General features: G+C 34.1%; 1 protein-coding gene and 1 long non-coding RNA gene across 3 annotated transcripts; both read right to left on the bottom strand.

The window, feature by feature from the left end:
* Nucleotides 1-1,784: 1,784 nt before the first annotated feature.
* Nucleotides 1,785-16,583, bottom strand: LOC145567424 (uncharacterized). 2 transcript variants are annotated; one of them, XR_014095626.1, is made up of 3 exons: nucleotides 16,422-16,583; nucleotides 15,117-15,484; nucleotides 1,785-2,335 (listed from the first exon to the last, which is right to left on the bottom strand). It is a non-coding gene; the product is annotated as an uncharacterized LOC145567424 (long non-coding RNA). The 2 variants fall into 2 exon arrangements; XR_014095627.1 differs by having other exon boundaries at nucleotides 15,117-15,435.
* Nucleotides 16,584-19,565: 2,982 nt separating this feature from the next.
* LOC145567415 (sorbitol dehydrogenase-like) lies at nucleotides 19,566-20,988 on the bottom strand. Its single transcript, XM_081626687.1, has 5 exons — nucleotides 20,926-20,988; nucleotides 20,589-20,825; nucleotides 20,201-20,491; nucleotides 19,928-20,115; nucleotides 19,566-19,821 (listed from the first exon to the last, which is right to left on the bottom strand). The coding sequence occupies exons 1-5, from the start codon at nucleotides 20,968-20,970 to the stop codon at nucleotides 19,629-19,631; spliced, it is 954 nt and encodes a 317-aa protein (XP_081482813.1). The 5' UTR covers nucleotides 20,971-20,988; the 3' UTR covers nucleotides 19,566-19,628.
* Between the last annotated feature and the right edge of the window lie 280 nt (nucleotides 20,989-21,268).

Raw genomic sequence — 21,268 nt, 5'->3', positions numbered from 1 at the left:
TGTACCGTGCGATACCCGGGTAGTTTATTGAATTTAAAGATTAATTTATAATCTATATGTCAAAATTTAAAATATATTGTTGATACAAAATTAGTTAGAAATTGATGTACTTTTTTGACGATTTGCTATCTAATAGGCATGTAATGGCTAATAATAATGTTGTTGAAAATGTTCGATTTAATACATTAAAAAAATATTTTAAAAAATAGCAAAAAATAAACTAAATAAAATAAATGTTCAAAGCACGTTAGATTGACCCGAACCCAAAATTTTGGGCAAGGGTTGAACATTTCTTGGCTCGTAACATTAAGTGACCCAATCCGAGATGACTCATGACCCAACCATAATTGACGGGTCTTCATTCTATTAGATTGCGAAGTATATAATTTTAACCGATTAGTATATATTATAAATGATTGTTTTACGCTTTGAACTACTTCCTTCGCTCAATAAAATATTATGATATTAAAAATAAATTTATATGGTAATTTTTGAGAATTATAATCTAATAATTTTTTTTTGAATAAAATTATAATTCAATTTGTACACCTGAAATATTGGTATTTTATCGATAATAAAACTCTAAACTAATAATTTTATCCTAAAATTCTATCCAAATAGAATTCTAAACTAACTTTTTTCATCTTATAAAGTTTATTTAAATCTATCCAGCGTGGCGCGACACTTGAAAAAAAGTCGAAACGCTAAGTGTCGCAATCTCGTGGCCTGGCTAAAAGTTTAGCTTTATATATTAGTTATATGCTATGATATATCATACTGCTTTTAAAACCCCTAAATAGGAAAGAACAATCACTTTAATAGGGTGACTATTGCTTTTTAAACTACTAAATAAATCTAGAATACAAAGACACACAAACCCTCTTGCACGACTAGATGTGCATGGGTGACAGTAAATCTTTGCTACAACACGGCTGTGCTAAGGTAAATTTAGTGGTCTACAATTCTAGCTTATTATAATTTATGTTATAGGCTATGCATTGAAAACTCTTAAACACAACTTTCTTCCCCAATAAGTGGTCTGGTCGCACATTTGACAGCTTTAAAGGGGAAATTACTTGACCAAAGACCTCCCAACTCTCCAAGCAATCAGACCCTTGCTAAAGCATTAAAGGGGAAATTACTCAAGACATAGGACAGTCAAATCCGAGAGCTGACCATCCAAGAATCCTTTTACAAAAGCTTTAGAATCATCCATGAAACTGACTCTTTATGACATTTTTTCCACATCAACCAAGTCTAATGCTCCCACATCAGTTCCCTTTCTTTGGGGTTAATGACCTCAAAATAACCCTAATTATCAATTACATAAATATCCTACATGCAACCAAACTAGTTAAAGATCCGCCAGTCTCTTACTACTATATACTTGAACATACACTAGATCAAGTCATTGTCTTGTCAGGGAAAACCGAAATACCTAACACAAGCATTCATCTACCTTGGATTGAAACTTTGATCAGATTGTACTACTATAGTAGTCTTTGTTAATGCCAAAGTTTGCAACTTAATATCATACTTGATAGTACCCTTCAGTTACTCTCTGACAACCAATTCCCTATATCTTGATTAAGTGCTGACTGCAGCAGGTTTCTATCTGCAAACCGAACGACCATGCTGCTAGGCTGCTCCTTAAATTAACTAAAAAAGATATAAAATGCACAATAAAATAGATGCAGGGGTAGCAAATGACTCCATGGACGACAAAATAATGTAATCCAAAGTCCAAAGGAGTTTTAATTTTGTTGGACTATCAATGTAAATGATCTAAAAGAAAGAATTACAAAAAAAAAGAAAAAAAAAAACAAAAATAATGGAAATCATGCAATCCATTGAGAGAAATATCAATCCGATTTAGCTTAGGTTTCTAACCCACAATGGCATAATCTTATGCAGAATATTTTGTATTTGGTAATGACTTATTGGATGCAAATCTAACAAGAGCTCATATGTCATTATCCTCTTAATTATAAACCATAAAAGCCATTAAAAACATATAAGTTGAACAAAAGCTAAGGGGAATAGTCCCTGAATAACAGAACCTGATAGTCTGATACATATAAAAGTATAAAACATATTGGACCAATATAATTTGAAGTGTACTAATTAATTACATTAATACAAGTACATTAACGACATATATATTGCACTTACTAATTAACAGTCTAGCATAGGAGTTTTATGCATACATTCAAGACTTCACATGTGAGTAAACACGCACCAGTATATTACCCCATGGTAGAGCGGCAGTAGCAACAGAAAAATTTAACCTGAGCATTTAGCAACTTCAGGTAGCGGGCGCTACTAGTATGAATCTCTGTAAAGAGCAAATAATCCAGTCAGTATCAAATTTTATTGTATCCCTCCAAACTATAAGGCTATGACAATTTGTTAAAAAAAAAAAATAAAAAAAAAGTCTATGACAATTAAATTGGATAAAGTGCGGATATTAAATGACAAATGTAACAAAGAAAATCTGATAGCAAACTATAAGGTCCATAACTATTACAAAGCTTCATACTTATACCAGTAACATTAGCACTTGAACAAACAACTATACAAGGCTAATAATCATGAAGATTTGCAAATTTTTTTTTATATAGGTAATTAAGAAAAAGAAAACATTCGGAAACCCTTCTCACGAGGGAAATACAGATTTGCAATCATATCTAGTATAAGAGTAGCATTCATTATACCTAAAAATTTTACTAGAGAAAACCAACGAAGCAAGTCGAACAAAGAAGAATATATATAGTGTATTTGTGCCTTACAAATCACATTCCCCTTAATTGTATCTCGTAAATAAATAGGGAAGAAATCACAAATTCAAAGAAATTTTCATTCAATGGATAAGTCATAAAAGTGTAAAACCCTACAGATTAGAAAATGAAAAAGCATTAAATTCAGATTTAGAGGATGCGCAAAAACAAGACAAGGAACATAACTTGAGTCAGAATTAATTGTATGGGACAGAAATGTAATGTAATCCGAAGGAAAAACAACATTAAGTATCCTTGAGCAATGTATGTCATGAATAGCTAAACATAAAAGCAAGTGTAATTACAGCATGTTAAGCTGGCAAAATTTTATAAAATGAGAAATGCAAGAGGTCGTACCTAGTTAAGTGCATCTGTAATTCTTATAAGTTTAACCATAGGTCTATTATTCATTTAATTTCCTGGGAAGTATGTCAAAGTCTACCCTTCAGATACTTTATGTGACACCAATCTATCCACACAAGTACGAAATGATATCTATTAAAGATTTCTGTTTCCCCTAATGACTCCACTCTATTGAAAAAAAAAAGTGTAAAGAAGAAACTAGAAATCACCTAAAATCTCCACCTAGACATAGCCCATTGATCCTATCCATCCTCCTTTGATCAACCTGTATGAAGCTTCCTTAAGAAGACGCAGTGAAAACTACTAATGAATCACAAAGGAAGAAGTTTTACACCTGAATCTAATATCTTTTGGGCGGTTTCACAAAGCTTAGCTTAATTCTTTGACATCAAAGTCAATGGAGAAAAGATATGTGCCTCGGTTCTAATTACATTAGGTATCATCACAGCATTGTAAGAATACGTACCCCACCTCCATTTTTTAGATGCTAATCAAGAAGATTTATCCTATCAGAATTCAATGGTCCACAGATCACTTTTGAGTAGATAAATTACATTTACACAACCGAAACCCCAAAGGAAACAATTGTATAATTATCTGAATACCAGTGAACGAAAAAGGCAATGAGGAAGTAGCAAGGACTTTCCCATGCAGGGGATCTACACTCGTCTCATCCTCTCAGAGTCTCGGGTGGGCTTCTATATAGGCATCAGTCCAAAACAATGACAACAAAAAAAGTATGAAAAAATGGATTATAGACTATTCAGAATATGAGCAGCTTTCATATGCCTAGCAGATGTGCGTTGCACTTGTTTTCGTTAAGTTTATAATGCACAGAAATGTAACTAAGAAATCAATTACAGTCTAGAGAACTTCATGTTTTACACACAAACACTAAGCTTGAATCTTACACTGGCAACCCTGCTAGACCTCTCTCCAAAACTTCATGGATTTACATTTCTCCCAAAAAGTATTCATCAAATGCTTCCTCTTCCAGTTCCTTGTGACTACTAGACTATTTTGGAAATGTTTATGATCTGCTTATTGTAGTAAAGTGTTGCTATTTTCACGTTACTCATTTTGGTATGGAGATAATCATATTTAGAACTTGAAAGCCTTCAACAGAGAGTCCAAGCTTAAGAGCTAAGACTAAATCCGCAAATAATTAAGATCTTATATAGAACCTGTTTATCTAAGACGTCAGGGGTTTTCATTCACTCATATTACTTTAAAGCACTATTTGTTAAATGGGTGATCAAGACTCCACAGTGAAGACTGATGCTTCACTTATAGGTGAATATCCAACACTGCCTCAAGAATGTGCTAAAGCAAACTTCTTACTCGTATGTTGAGCAATTAGGTTTTGATGATTATAAACTAATGATGATTATCTATCTAACATGTATGTTAAGTTGTGCATAGAAAGAGCAAGTTATGTTTGGAACAGGATACAAGGAACCTGAGCAATGACAAGTATATATATAAGGAACTTGAGCAATATAGGATAAGCAATAGAGGAACAAGAACAATGATAAGTGTTACGGTTGATAAGCATGATGATGGCTAAGGAACCATGAAGGTAACTATGTAAATAGGTGTTTACATATGTTAGCTTCACGAGGTAAGTATCCTATACATATATATGTCATGTATGTGTAGAAGTCTTTTAATTTAGTTTAGTTTTCTTTATTGTTTTTATAAATGAAAAAACTAACCTTCTGAGTTACTTTGTCATCCTCAGAAGTTTGCTCAGTTTGTCATCATTAAAAAGGGGCAACTTGTTGACCCTTATGAGGTTTTGATGATGATGTTAAGAATTGAGCAAACTTCCATTTAATAAGGATTTTCTAGTGTTGTGATGTTTGCAGGTTCAGTAAGCGTTAAGGGCTGAAGTAGGAACTGAAACAGAGGAACTTTTGAAGATCCATGAGGATACAAGTAAAGTTAGAAGAAGAGTTCCAGAAATGGAACTTCCAAAAGTTTCTTAGCAGGAACTTCAAAATGGGTTGTAACGACCTGGTTCCGGTGTAATGCTCCGGTGTAATGCTGGGGCAAACCCTAAGATCCAGAATATATCAAGACTACAGGATTCCAGAACAAGAATTTCAGAGAAGCAACATGAAGACAGAGAAATAGAAGTATATTGCTCTAGGATTCATGTAAGTATGTTGGACATAAAAGTCGGTCTGGAACAAGTCTTTATAGAACCAAGGTGAACTCCAAACAGTCAATGAAATTAGAGTAACTGACTTGTCAGGAACTCGGAGACTGTCTGAGTTCAGGAACCTAATAGGAACTTAAGTGTGCACGTTGTTAAAAGTCGGTTTTAATGATATATATATTTACCTTATACGTGCATATCTTTTAGGGATTTGGTTTTACTGAATAAAGATATTTATCTTCTAATAAATCCCTTTTGGAAAAAGATAAATTTTGTTTAAAAAGTATTTTTAGACCAAAAGATAAGATTGGAATAAAATCTGATTTTATGTTAAGTTTATCTTATTATTATTGACAGTTTTTATTCTTAACAAAAAGATATATTTTCGGAAAACTTGTTTTTAGAAAATATCTTTTTAACTTATCTTTTCAGAAAATCTATCTTTTTCAAGATGAAATGAATAATTCGAGTGTACTATAAATATGCTCATATGTATTCATTCAAAGTTGAGGCTGACGAAGTGTAGTGGTCGTGCTTAATGGTTTTATCCTTCACCACGAAGCTAAGTCAGTTCTCCTGGTCAAAGTTCCTATCAGGTTTTGGTTACAGTACGTCCAGTGAGTTCCAGACAGATCTCGAGTGTCCAACATATTAGTTTTATCTCTTTATTCATAGATATGTATTTAGGGATATTCAATGAGATCTTGTAATGGGAAAAAGGGTTTTGAGTGTTTTGTATTTTGGGGTGAGATTGTGAATTCTCTTAAATTCACGCAAGTGATGAGTTTGAAATCTCGTAAAATTCGAGTGGTAGCTGTGAGTGCACAGTGAGTGAAAGGAACCTGAGAGGTGTCTTGGGTCACCTAGGAGGTGACCTGGGTTAAGGGAGAAAAAGGGTCCTGAGAGGTGTCTTAGGTCTGGTAGGAGGTGTCCTATCATATAGTCAAGTGTCTGTGGTTGAACTTGCGAAGCAAATGTCTGTGTAATAGGTTGTACTAGGAGAGTTGCCTATTATAGTGGAATTTGTTTATAAGTCCCAATAGGGCCGAGGTTTTACTTCCAGTTGGGCACTGGATGGTTTCCTCGTAAAACTTGTTGTGTGCTTTAAGTTCCTTTACGTTTTGTTTTTAATTTCCGCATAAGTTCTGCGATTGGAACCTACTTCCATTCACCCCCCCTCTTGTAGTAGTTCATCTAAAATAACAATTGGTATTAGAGCCGGTGCTCTTGATAAACCGGGTAACCCCGAGGAGCAAGTTCCAGGCTATGATGGATATCTACAAGGAATGCAGCGAATGAAACTCAACCCTAGAACGTTCCCAATACCATGTGAAGACTAAAGTCTGCTTGTGAAGCAGAAATGATTCAAAGATGAACATCTTTGAGGTAAGTGTCTCGTCTTTGAAGTCTTGATTATATGCATGATATTATGTGTACAAGTTCCTTGCAGTATTTCTAGTTAAACTTTGGATTTTGTTTTGAAAGTTTGTAAATCAATTTTGTGTAATCTCAAATCTGATTTATAGTGTGAAAAGTATTTGTCAGATTTACGAATTGATTTATTTTTAAAGAATCGATTTACTAAAAATAGTTCAAGGAACGTATTGTGTAGAATTATGCATATTGGTCTCTTGGAACCTGGATTACCCCTGTATGGAAACTTAATTCTTTGGGCAAGGTAATGAACATATATTTTGAATATCTGCCAAAGAATGACCTTATCATGTGTATGTATTATTCTGAATATTTATTATGAAGACACATGATGTTTATTGTTAGTAAAGATAGTTGGTTTAACCGTAGTTATTTTAATTATGGATTATTGACGTATATTACTAACATGAAGGTACCCAATATATATTGGGTAACCAAAGCCAAAAGATGACTGATTTTGCAGGCTATGTGAGTGGAGACAACTTATTAATAACGATGATCTTTGGTTGTTTGTATATAAGGAATTATGTGCAAGTTCCTCTCACTAGAAAGCCTTTATAAGAGGTTTGTAGTAGGTGAAGCGACAATATGGATAAGTGTGTAAGTCGCCTATACATCTCTCTGTAAATATTGGTCACGTGCTTTTGGTATGTATTAATCCTTCACAAATTTCTATTGAAATTCAATTCCCTATTCTTATGAAGGTTATTTGTGAATGGATGTAAAGAGAAGTTGTTTTGATAGTTATAATGTATATCATGACAAACTAACTTCTCTTCTAGCTTTGTGCAAGTTATTATTGATTGTTTTGTAGGTTTGTCCATATAGATAAATCGGGGCATAAAAGTTTGTTCCTTTAGGAACTCAATGCTGAAAGGAGTTGGAACTTGGTGAACTTGAAATGATAAAACGGATTAGGGATACAGGAATAACTAAGCTTCTATATCAAGGTGCTATAGGAGTTAGAGTATACATTTCTATTCAGCTTCTTGTTGAAGTTCCAGTCAAGTTCCTATTGTTAAAATTCCCTGAAACATAGCATTAATTCCTGTAGCAGACTCTCATGAAGGATGATGGGTTTAGATGATTATCTTTGACTGCGTGTTGAATATTCATAATTTCGTGCATGGAGCAACATCTAAAAGGGAGTATTTCTTACAGGAACTTTATGCTGAAATACTTTTATGCTTTAGGTTTTATCTACCTTTTTTGACTAACCTACTGACATTTTAAAGGCACAAAGGAATCTCTTGGATTGTGAACTTTCAGGTTATATCTTTTGTATGATAATATGAGGGACTTTGACAAGGTGTTGAAGAATTTGAGATTAAATCAACACGTTCCTCTACCCAAGATACAATGGTCTGAAGGACCAGAAGGACATGTTCCAACTTTATATCAAAAGGAACATGGAAGAGTTGAAGGTTTACAGTAGGAGGGAACTCGTAGTATCTTGACAGCGAGGTTCCAAGGAGATGATGATTGCCAAATCAAGGCATCTCCTGCTATAAACCTACAATGGAAGAACCTTGACTCATAATACTAACACGGAAGGTAAAATTGCTGCATAACAGGCAGTTAGTAAGTCAAGTTCCTATCCCATTGGGAATATTTTTATGTCAAGTTTTTAATGCACATTCTGGTTTTCAATTGCTTGTAACTCTAGTTGTATCATGGCTTCAAGATGACATCATCAATAAAGAGTGAAAATGTCACATATGAAGGGAATAAAAAAGGGAACACATCATTTGTGGATCTCAAGGTGATTCCTAACAACAACCTGACATTTCTAGGTTTTATTGAAGATGAGATACTTCTATGCTTCAAACTGTGAACATGTAAATCTTTTCATGTTTGATAAACCTAGTAGGAACTCGATAATAGGTATACGTATATGTAAGTTCCAAACAAGTTAAGATCGAGAAGCATGAGAATCAAACAAATGTTACATTCTCTTTCAACATCAGGTAGATGGTAAGCAACACTAATCCATTGGATCTTAGTGATATGGATATGTTTACCATGTGATATGTAGAGACTAATTGAAAGAGATGTCTTGTTTATAAGTAATGAAAGCAAATGTGCACTTGGTTACTTTTCTTAATAGAAGAGACGATGAATTGTTTGTTGAAAGTCTTTTCTATCACAGGGTAAGTGGCTAAGTGTTCATCATCTATGAGGTTATAGATCTAACAACGGAACCTAGTTCCAGTCATGTTTAGTGTTTGTTGCAGGAACACAGGATTGATAACAAGTTTCCAATTTTGAATCATGAAAGACAAGAAGAGAACAAAGTTATATACTAATGGTCTTTGCAGGTTCTTTGGAATAGTTTTCAATGCCTCTTGCTACATCATCAACACTGAAGCAATAGATCTTTGATTAACAAGACACCCTATGTTCCACTTAGGGATGTTTGATGATTGAAGTGCCAAGGCGATTTATCCATAAACGCCGAGAACAGCAAAACATAAAGAGTTTACCCTATCTCGTTTAATGTGCAATAAGTGAACATATTTTGAGACTAACATGTTTGTTCCCATCAGGTGATAAAAGGTGAACTCACAAGTTCTTGAAGAACTAACTGAGTTCCAAGTAAAGAAATATGTTACTAAGAATAACAGCAAGGGATAGCTACATATGTGAGGAACTTCGAGATGTTAAGTTCCAACTCATACAGCAAAGTTCAATGAACTCAATACAAGAAAGCAAGTTCCAACGAAGTTCCAGAGCTGAGATAATATTTGTTCCGACCAACAATATCTCAACAAACTATGGAACTAAAGTGTCTTTCATGCATATGTAACCAAGGGGAAAACCTCAACAACCAAGGATCAGAAGAGCTCGAGATATCAATCGAAAAAGATGGACTTCATAACTCATAGTTGTATAAAAGATAAGTTTGTTTTTAAGGTTGATGTAAACATATAATTGGTTGTTATCAGGTTAGATGTGCAGCAGGAACTTAACAAGCTTAAAAGGAAGAGGATGCATGTCACATCCTTAACCTATTCTAGAACACCTAAAAGGGTCGGAGATTAAAAAGGGTGTTCTGAAAAAAGCTTGTTGAGTAAGGCACGTGAATGGAATAAGGCCAGGTTGGTTCTTAAAGAAACAACCAATACAAAGGTATGTATTGTCTTTAAGGAACTTGTTGCGTGTGTAGCTAGAATTGAAGCAAATTGAATAATATTTGTTCTTGCTGTTTATATGGGATTAGAGTTGTACCACATGGACGTCTTGTATGTCTCGAGATGAATTTTCGTAGACGTCTATGTGGAACATACTCTAGGATAAATCGCTATCCAAGTTCCTTCTTGAAAATTAAGCTTTAAAAGTATCAATTTTTGTTTTCAAGATGGACTGAGTTATTAGTAGTACTTGTGTACATTGATATATCTCTGGTACTACTAACGAGCCATTGTGTATTGGTTTTTGCTAGTTTATGATAAGAAAATATATTTGTAAGCATTAACCACTGACAATGGAACTTGAGTTAGAAGTGGAAGTTCATATTAGATTCGAGATCATCAAGGAATAGAACAACCACTTCAAGAACTCCAAGGTAAGCCATCATATTCAACCAATGCTTTAAAGTTATATTTTTACTGGTAAAAGACTACATAAGATATAAGTTCCTTTTCACATGTCGGCATTAGATGAATTGAATTGATATATCTTTGGTATGAATGCAATATGTGAATTTGTGAATTGATTCTCTTATGATTTGTCTCGACTTATCATATTCTTGTTTATTGCTTAATGGAACAAGACTTGATAAAACTTAATAGGAGTATAAAGTATTTTTCCCTTAAGTTATGTGAAGTTGGGGTTCCTATGCATGTTAAGCATAAAGTAAAGAATGTGCGCTTATTGTTTATGTGTCACACTTAGTTCTTGTGTTGTAAAAGACATACTCACTTGCCTAAGAGTGTTAGAGGTCTCATAATTGAACTATGGGTGCTATCAAACACGAAGTTCCTAAGTTGTCAAAGGAACAATGGAAGAAACTTTGATGGAACAAGACAGGTAAGTTCCCAGACCGTTTGTAACTCACTTGTTTAAATTTCAGGGGGAACTAACCTATCTTTTAACCAACTTTCAAGCATCCACGCCATATATCTTCGATCGCAACATCATTCTACAACTCTAAGTTGTGTGTCCATGTTGCATATACTCTAATTATCTCATATTCAGAAAATCGAAGATTCTTATTCACCCAATTCAATTTCCTCTTTCCGTTCACACACTTTTACTTCTTATTCTTGATTCCCATGTGCTCTAAGTTTGTTGATCATCTTTTTATGATTTGATGAAACATGAAAAATGGTGATTATATGTTGAGGGGGAAGTTGAAGATAAAGAAAGAAGTACTTAAAAAGGAAGAAGAATGGTAAGGGACTCAGGGGGAATAAGGTAGGAACCAAGAAATCAAAATGGTTCAGATCTGGTTTTGGAACTCAAGTGTATGAGTAAGTAATATATTCATTGATTTAAAATGTGTTATTCTAGGAAATCATACAAAACTTGTGTAATGACACCCTTTTTGAAAAAAAAAAAAACAAAACAAAAAAAATAAAAAATAAAAAACAAATGAAAAAAAAAGGGAAAAAGAAAAAGAAAAAGGGTGATCAAATATTTAATTTCCTAGATATCTATATATGAAGAATATTGACTGCTTTGATGTGGAGTACTCGTATACTTGGTGAGCTAGTGAAGGAACAACGACAAACGTTGAAGGAACTTGACTATGATGAAACTGAAATCTATTGAAGTTCCAGTATGTAGAATGTTCCTCAAAGAAGTTGGTAGTTGAAGTAAGGGAACTTGGTTATCATTTAGCAAAGATGAATATGTGTTGTGTTTAGCAGGAGGTTCAAGAGCATGAAATGAAGAACAAATGTGGTGAACCTTATCATCTCAAAAGGTCTAAACGAAGAGCACAAATTCCATTTCATGTTCCCTCTACTTATTTTGTTCCATATGCTTCTTTATATATCCTTTGAGCTTGCGCTTTCATTTGTCTATTCATGCAGTCCATTCCTAACTTTTTAGCTCTGATCTTTACTTGATTCTTAACTTCTTATTTGTAGTTCAATTAAGGGTTTTGAAGTTGGGCCTTTAGATTGTGAGTTGGAAAATAGTGTGGAAATGGTATCCTTGTTTGAAAAGTGAGTACCTTGAGACTTTTAGGAACAACAAGTGTTTAACCATTATATATTTACTTATTATATGGTGGTAGGTGTGACATATAACTTTACGTGTGTATAATTTACGAAAAAACAAACGTGTGGAACTTTACCCTTTTTGATAATGACAAAAGGGGGAAGAATATGTATAATGCTTATGGTATGCAGTAATTAAGTCTAAAGTTCTTACACCATGATCGTTGAAAGTATTTATATATTGATAAATGATGTGTATGTATTGCTAAGTTCCTAACTATTAAGTTCTTGTGTATGTTCCTAACTTGTTCAAATGTTATTTCCTTGAAAAACTAAGGGAGAATAAATGTACAACGATTATCCTTTAATATGTGATAAGCATCATTAGTTTGTCATCATCAAAAAGGGGGAAATTGTTGAGCAATTAGGTTTTGACGATTATCTATCTAACGTGTATGTTAAGTTGTGCATAGAAAGAGCAAGTTATGTTTGGAACAGGAGCAATGACAAGTATATATATAAGGAACTTGAGCAATATAGGATAAGCAATAGAGGAACAAGAACAATGATAAGTGTTACGGTTGATAAGCATGATGATGGCTAAGGAACCATGAAGGTAACTATGTAAATAGGTGTTTACATATGTTAGCTTCACGAGGTAAGTATCCTATACATATATATGTCATGTATGTGTAGAAGTCTTTTAATTTAGTTTAGTTTTCTTTATTGTTTTTATAAATGGAAAAAACTAACCTTCTGAGTTACTTTGTTATCCTTAGAAGTTTGCTCAGTTTGTCATCATTAAAAAGGGGCAACTTGTTGACCCTTATGAGGTTTTGATGATGATGTTAAGAATTGAGCAAACTTCCATTTAATAAGGATTTTCTAGTGTTGTGATGTTTGCAGGTTCAGTAAGCGTTGAGGGCTGAAGTAGGAACTGAAACAGAGGAACTTTAGAAGATCCATGAGGATACAAGTAAAGTTAGAAGAAGAGTTCCAGAAATGGAACTTCCAAAAGTTTCTTAGCAGGAACTTCAAAACGGGTTGTAACGACCTGGTTCTGGTGTAATGCTGGGGCAAACCCTAAGATCCAGAATATATCAAGACTACAGGATTCCAGAACAAGAGTTTCACAGAAGCAACATGAAGACAGAGAAATAGAAGTATATTGCTCTAGGATTCATGTAAGTATGTTGGACATAAAAGTCGGACTGGAACAAGTCTTTATAGAACCAAGGTGAACTCCAAACAGTCAATGAAATTAGAGTAACTGACTTGTCAGGAACTCGGAGACTGTCTGAGTTCAGGAACCTAATAGGAACTTAAGTGTGCATGTTGTTAAAAGTCGGTTTTAATGATATATATATTTACCTTATATGTGCATATCTTTTAGGGATTTGGTTTTACTGAATAAAGATATTTATCTTCTAATAAATCCCTTTTGGAAAAAGATAAATTTTGTTTAAAAAGTATTTTTAAACCAAAAGATAAGATTGGAATAAAATCTGATTTTATGTTAAGTTTATCTTATTATTATTGACAGTTTTTATTCTTAACAAAAAGATATATTTTCAGAAAACTTGTTTTTAGAAAATATCTTTTTAACTTATCTTTTCAGAAAATCTATCTTTTTCAAGATGAAATGAATAATTCGAGTGTACTATAAATATGCTCATATGTATTCATTCAAAGTTGAGGCTGACGAAGTGTAGTGGTCGTGCTTAATGGTTTTATCCTTCACCACGAAGCTAAGTCAGTTCTCCTGGTCAAAGTTCCTATCAGGTTTTGGTTACAGTACGTCCAGTGAGTTCCAGATAGATCTCGAGTGTCCAACATATTAGTTTTATCTCTTTATTCATAGATATGTATTTAGGGATATTCAATGAGATCTTGTAATGGGAAAAAGGGTTTTGAGTGTTTTGTATTTTGGGGTGAGATTGTGAATTCTCTTAAATTCACGCAAGTGATGAGTTTGAAATCTCGTAAAATTCGAGTGGTAGCTGTGAGTGCACAGTGAGTGAAAGGAACCTGAGAGGTGTCTTGGGTCACCTAGGAGGTGACCTGGGTTAAGGGAGAAAAAGGGTCCTGAGAGGTGTCTTAGGTCTGGTAGGAGGTGTCCTATCATATAGTCAAGTGTCCGTGGTTGAACTTGCGAAACAAATGTCTGTGTAATAGGTTGTACTAGAAGAGTTGCCTATTATAGTGGAATTTGTTTATAAGTCCCAATAGGGCCGAGGTTTTACTTCCAGTTGGGCACTGGATGGTTTCCTCGTAAAACTTGCTGTTTGCTTTAAGTTCCTTTACGTTTTGTTTTTAATTTCCACATAAGTTCCGCGATTGGAACCTACTACCATTCACCCCCCCTCTGGTAGTAGTTCATCTAAAATAACATCGTATCATACTTAACATCTCACTAGCATTCTTACTGACTCAGACTTTGGTATTGATTTTCCAGCACAAACCTCCCACGTTCAAATTCTACTAATTCGGATCATATTTACATTGAGAATGCTAACACCAAGTCACCAACCTTATTTTCAAGACATGGATAGACACAAATGATGACAAAACTAATTACCATTTTACCCTATGTCACATGATTACCCCTGTTAACACTAAAAATAAACCAAAAAAAAAAAAGTAATTTTAGGTCACTTAGGTAGCTCAATGCCGAAAAAGGTCGTCAAAAAGGGATATCCGGCAAACGTAGCAACTTACAATATTTTGGGTTTAATAAGGTAGTTATCTACAACATGTTTTTATTAGGTAATTTTCACAAAATCTCAACTTTATAAGGTAGTTTCTTAAAAAAATAATCCTATTCCAAATAATTTCTTATTTAAGTGATTCCGATTTTCTTTTTTTTAATTAACAAAATTACCTTAACTACTTACTTTGTGAGGATGAGTAGATTTTGGAAGGGCATATAGGATAGACCACATTATTAAGGGGAGTAATTATTCATTGTTCAACTTTGGTGATGGATTAGAAATTGTTTCGTGTTTAAAGGTAAAGGGAATGCAACTTCATTTACTGATGGTTAGGTAAATGTGATAAAAGGTTATATGATCCTATATAAGGACAAGTTCAAGAAATATCTATATAGAACAACAAAAACAAGTCTTCCTGAACAATAATATATCATAATGTGTATTTCACATATTTTAGAAGATGTAAGTGGGAAAAATAAATCACATAATTAAGAGCAAGTATTACCTGTGACCTTCCAGAATCAGCCATTATCAACACTTCATCAATTTCATAGGAATGATGTGATAGTCTCATCAAAACCATTGTGCAAAACCAAGCTTTCGACATAAGTCTGGAAAGAAATCCGGCTACTCATGATATTTTTTTTTTCCAAAGTTCGCATTTGGTTGCTTGCAAGGTCATAAGACATTGTAGCAAGAGTGCTGTTCAACAAAAACATATTGCTATTTTTACCATATACAACATTTGATCATTCAAACAACTTGGAAGCACCTAAATTCGGCTCTCCTGAAAACCAAAGCCTCCATGGATTCTCTCCGCCATCCTTTTTCAAAACCATATGCAGATACTTTCAGAGGACATCGATAAAACTGCTAAAAACTCGCCATGGGCAAAAATAAGCCTATCAGTCCTTTCTTACACAGAATCGGGCAATTGCATAACAATAAATTATTCGACATCAAAGTCATACAAGTAGAGCTTCCTATTAGCTCCAGGTTTTCTGTATAAATCATTATCAATCCAATACACTACCCCTCTATAACAAACTAACCCTCCACAACGCCTAAACCCCGATATAGCCCAACCTGACTCACTCACCGGATTGGGTTTAACCCTCCAAAGGTGATCAGTGAGTGCGTAAAGAGGATGCCCCAGTTAGTTTCTCATAGTGAGATGGTATTTTCGTAAATAAACCAACAACTTTGTTCAATTGTGAAGCCCAATCAATCAATCAATCAATCAAAGCCTTAATCCCGTGAAAAAAAATTGTTGATTTATTCACGAAAATGAGCCCGTGAAAAACAAATTTCGTTTCTAAATATGGAAAACAAGGAATTTCCCTTGAGTAAACAGCTGTATAGGCCTTATCATCACTAAACCTACGAATATTAGTCTTAAATCTTAATGGCAAGCACCTTATGATCATTACTAGAAGGGGAAAATTCTAAAGCATAAGTTACACAACAACGACGAATTCTACTCCAACGAGTCGCAAATGGACAACGGGGAAGAAACAATGATTTTCTTATAGAAGGGTTCAACAATCGAATGGCATTTGTACTGTATGTCAACAAAATCAACCCATTACAGTTTCCAGAAATTGAATATGGTTCAGGCAATTCAACAAGATGTGCAACCTTATTCAATGAGTCACTACTACGAATTGTGAAAAAACATCCAATGCCCACAAATCTTTGAACTGCTATCAGATGATGAGTAAATTTTTGGGAATTTTAGTTGTAACGATTAAGATGCAAAGGAATGAAATTGGAAGAATCAATGAAAGAACACCAAGTTCTACAAACAGACCTGAATTTTAAAAGGGGTTTTGAAGGTAGCCATGTCAAGATCTCCAACAATAATTCCGGCGGCAAATGGATGTCCTCCGGCAATCTGTCGACCCGTGAGAATTCCCTCTCCATAATTCTCATATCGGCAATTGAACTCATAATTAAGCAAAAGATATGATGATCTAAGTTGCAGAGTTGGTACTCTTTGGTACGAAAGAGCCAAATTTTTTTATAATACCTCCGTTACATATTGATTGCAAGTTGTAAGGTATTATTTGACAGACCTAAAATATTCTAAAGTTACAACTAATATGTAATAAAGTTACAATAAGTACGTTTGTTTAGATCTTTAAGTTATTAATTGACTATATGAGTCTATAAGTTATTAATTGACCCAAAGTTTGTTTATTACCCAAATCAAAGGGACAACTAGCTATAGAGTACATTTGTATAAAAATTAGCACCCTTACGACATATTGGTATAAAAATTATAACCAATGACGTATTAGAATTAAAATTAGCAAAATGTAACCAATTGGTATAAAAATTTGTATTAGATAACAGATTGGTATATAAAAGTTAATATGACAATAATTAACCTTTATTCATGTCAAAGTAAACATGTATTCTATTATTTTTATATTTATTATTACAATTTTTTTTCTTAGTGTTAAATATTGTTTAATATTTTTAAAACTCTGTTAAAAGCAAGGAATAAAAAAAAAAAAAAAAAAAAAAAAAAAAAAAAGGAGTAAAAAAATAAAATCATATAAAATAGTTGAAATTCAAGACTATGCAAAAGAGCTAATCAAGGAAAATTGCAAGATCAAAATGTAAAATCTTTATTGGCTTTACATCGAGCTTTCAATTTTTGCAATATACAAAGTAAAAAAATTATACTCTGTACAAATTAATGTGTTCCTAATTTCTATAACTTTCTAGCCTTTAAACTAATTTCAACTAGTTTTAAGACGTAAAATCTTCCCTAAGAAGTCTTGAGAGTTTCTTTTTGCTCAAATTTGAGGAGACTTGGAGGAGGCGGGTTGGAGTATGTCACTGACTTGGAGTCATTACACTTTTACTCCAATGATCAATTCAGCTTCTCTGAAGACGATGTCAATGATGATGGCATGCCTTGGATATACCTTCATCAGAATCTCCGTTCTCTGAATTTTGACCACCACAAAACTATGAAAAATCTACCAAAGGGAATGCAGTATTTGACCTCCCTTCGAAGCCTCGTCTTTGATGATTGTGAGAAATTCATTGCCCTGCCTGAATGGACGGATAAGCTGCTTATCTTCCCTTCAGTCCCTATCCATTGAAAGATGCAGTGCCATCAAGTCATTTCCTGAATCAATGCGCAACCTCACCTCCCTTCAGAAACTTGTGATCGATTGCTGTCCAGACCTTGAAGAAAATTGTAATCTACTGCCTATCTGTTTTCAGTTTTGTAATCATCCCCATATTAAACTTTGTGAAGATACCACTAACTTGCCTTTCAATTATTTTAGAAATTAACATAATGCGTGATTCTATCTAATCTATCCTCTTTTTGAATCAACCACATGCCATTATTTTAGCAATCACAGCAGACTTTGTTTACAGAATTTCGTCTTATACAATAATCTGTGATCTAACTTGTTGGAGTCATGATTGCTCAGCTAGTTGTGATGATCATCTCCTGTCTTGGTTATTTTCAGCTGGCATGGACATTTTCATTTTGCATAAGTCGTGTGTGCCCCAGAGTTGATTCATTTTGAGATTATAGCTCCAGAGTTGTTCTTGAACTTCCTACCACTTCTTGCATTTATAGTTGCCTAAATCTGATATACAGCATTAAGTGAGTTATACTTCTTATTTTGGTTTGTTTACCTGAAAATTGCCACCTATTTATCCTCTCAGGTACTCGTTGATCAGTCTCAGGATGCGGTGATTCTTTATTTAGTCCCATACATATCGATAAGCTGCATTCTGTTCTTTCAGTTTGCCTCATGCTCAGGTTCTAAACTTTTGTTCTCAATGTATTAACTCGTTGCCCTTTTATTTGCAGTGACTTCTTGACTAGGTCCTGTGACACTAGTAAAGTCGTCAATGATGTAATTTTGAATGACCAGAGAGCCTTTTGTTTATTGATCAAATGTGATATAGAATATCCTAAAATCTATCAGATGCCTTTTGCCCCACCAGAACCACCTGTATTTATGCAAAGCCAATTTGATGTAAATTAAATCCTTTCAGGTAAGATTGGAAGTATTTGGAACTTTCGTTTACTTAATGTAGCTAATTCCTTATATCATATCAAGTAGTCTACTTATTTCTGTATATGCAACAGCTTTTTTTACAAAGAAGTTGAAGCAGATTCTCTGTTGTAGCGCCTCCTTCAACAGCAATGACTACAGTACAATATTCTCTATTGTAGCGCCTCCTTCAAGAGCAATGACTACAGTACGATAGCTAAGACATCATTTTATCAAGTTTTCGGATCACCAGGATAAACTCTATACCACCAGCCCCACCCCACATATCTTCAATTTGTACGTTCAATCAACTCAAATCATCTAATTCTTACTTCTTTCTGGTTGGTGTATCTTGGATACTATAAGTAGTCCTAGATGATATGCAAGTAATTTGGTTCTTTTTTGAGATCTATTGGGAAGGCCATTCCTGGATTTTTGATAGTATATACTCTGAATTTTGATAGTCTTAAATTAGTTGCTCTATTCTTATTAGAGTACTAAATTAATTATATCTTCTCTAACTTGGACAAACTCAAAAATTACGTTCTGATAAAGAAAATTGAGTAAAAATAATACTCACAAACTAAAAAATTAAGTTTTGATAAGTTTGTACAAAGAAAATTAAATACAATAGTGCACCAATGCATTTTAGAGTGAAAATTCCCACTCCCCAAACCTACCTTCAGGTTACAGGGCAAAATTTGCTTTGCAAAAATGCAAAATGACATATACAGTCATTGCCTATTGGAAAACACCGTTTTAAAGATGATGAAATTGTTAATTATCTTGCAAGTAGCTAGCCAATGATCAAAATCTATACTCAAGCCTTTAATAATTTGTTGATGGACGAAAATTATAATACTTGAAATAGAGATTTATAATTTGAAACTCATTACATAATAGCATTTAAATATAAATGTGCAATCTTAGGGATCTTTACACTTATTGTATGCTATGGTATATATATAATATCGATATTCAACCCTTCAAAGGTTGAACATGACCTTAATGGCTTTGCCACCCTTAGCACTTGTTTCGAAAGCCTTCATGACATCTTCTTGAGTGAATCCAAATCGGTGAGTAATGAGAGGTTTCACATCAATCTTCCCACTGCTTATGAACTCAATGCATTGTGGCCAAGTATTCTTGTATCGGAACACTCCCAACACATCCACCTCCCTGTCATATAGACAACATAACAAAATTGATCCATTAACTTTCTTGGAATATAACTTTAATATCACAATGTTTCGTAATTGATCAAAATTTTATAATCGATGTTTACCTTGATGCAGCTGGGGTAAGAGGAACGGTCATGTTGCAATGACCCATTCCAATCAAACACACCTTACCACCATTACGAGTAGCACCGAAAGCAGTTGAGACAGTTTTCTCAAAACCAGCACAATCCAAAGTCACATCAATATCTTTTCCCATCACTTTCTTTATCTCATCAACTTCAGCTGAAACAAACTGCAAGGAAAAACAACTTTTTAGATATTCATTTCAAAAATAAAAGTTAAGTAGTTTATAGGTAATTTGTAAAGCATTATCAAACCTCCTTAGTTGATGAAACTTTAACAATTCCGTCAGCACCAAGGCTCATTGCAACAGAGAGACGATGATCATCCACGTCTGCCACCACAATCCTAGGCGCGCCAAAAGCACGAGCTGATAGCAAGGCAACAAGGCCAATAGGTCCAGCACCAATGATCAAAACAGTAGTCTCAGCACTAACATTAGCACGGCGACAACCATACACACCAACACTCAATGGCTCACACATTGCACCTTCCTCCAATGAGACATTTTCAGGCAGCTTGAAACATAAGTCTGCAGGATGCACAATCTACATACACATAACATTAATGAATTTCATATACCATATTAGTGGACCTTATAATAATGAATAATCAATATTAACATTGTATTAATTAGATATAAACCTGATCAGCAAGAGATCCATGAATGGGAGGGGTAGCAAAGAAGCGCATATCAGGGCAGAGATTGTAAGACCCTTCTTTGCACCGGTCACAACGCCAGCAACCAATCCCGGGCTCAAGAGCTACTCGATCCCCCGGAACGAGTGAGGTAACCTCGCTACCGACTTCTTCAATGATCCCGGCACATTCATGACCAATCACCATAGGCTCTTTTACATGGTAGTCACCACAGCTCATTGTCTAATCAAATTAACCATAATACAATCAAATTAGCATAACAATTAATTATGAAAATATTATTTAATAATTTGCATAATGTACATGTAACATATGAAAATACCTTCAAGTAGTGCACATCACTACCACAAATTCCAACAGCCTTCATTCTTACTCTCACATCTTGAGGTCCTGTCACAAACAAAATAAAATATATAAAATTGTCACGTGCTCAAATACATTACTAGTTTAAATTACACTATTAACGTGACAATTAAATCTAGACGAGTATAAGTTAATTACCGAGAGCAGGGAGGTTAAAAGGAAGAATGCGAAGATCATTAACTCCATATAACCAAGCAGCCTTGTTCTCTGAAAGAGAAGCAACATCACTAGCACATGCTCCTTTCCCCATTATATCCTGAATTTCTCTCTTTTTACGTTTATCACACAATTCTAAATTATTT

The sequence above is a fragment of the Chenopodium album genome, chromosome 11 (genome assembly GCF_948465745.1).
Source record: "Chenopodium album chromosome 11, dcCheAlbu1.1, whole genome shotgun sequence".
Lineage (NCBI taxonomy): Eukaryota > Viridiplantae > Streptophyta > Magnoliopsida > Caryophyllales > Amaranthaceae > Chenopodium > Chenopodium album.
The sequence above is the reverse complement of the archived record's forward strand: the minus strand, read 5'-3'. Positions and strand labels throughout refer to the sequence as shown.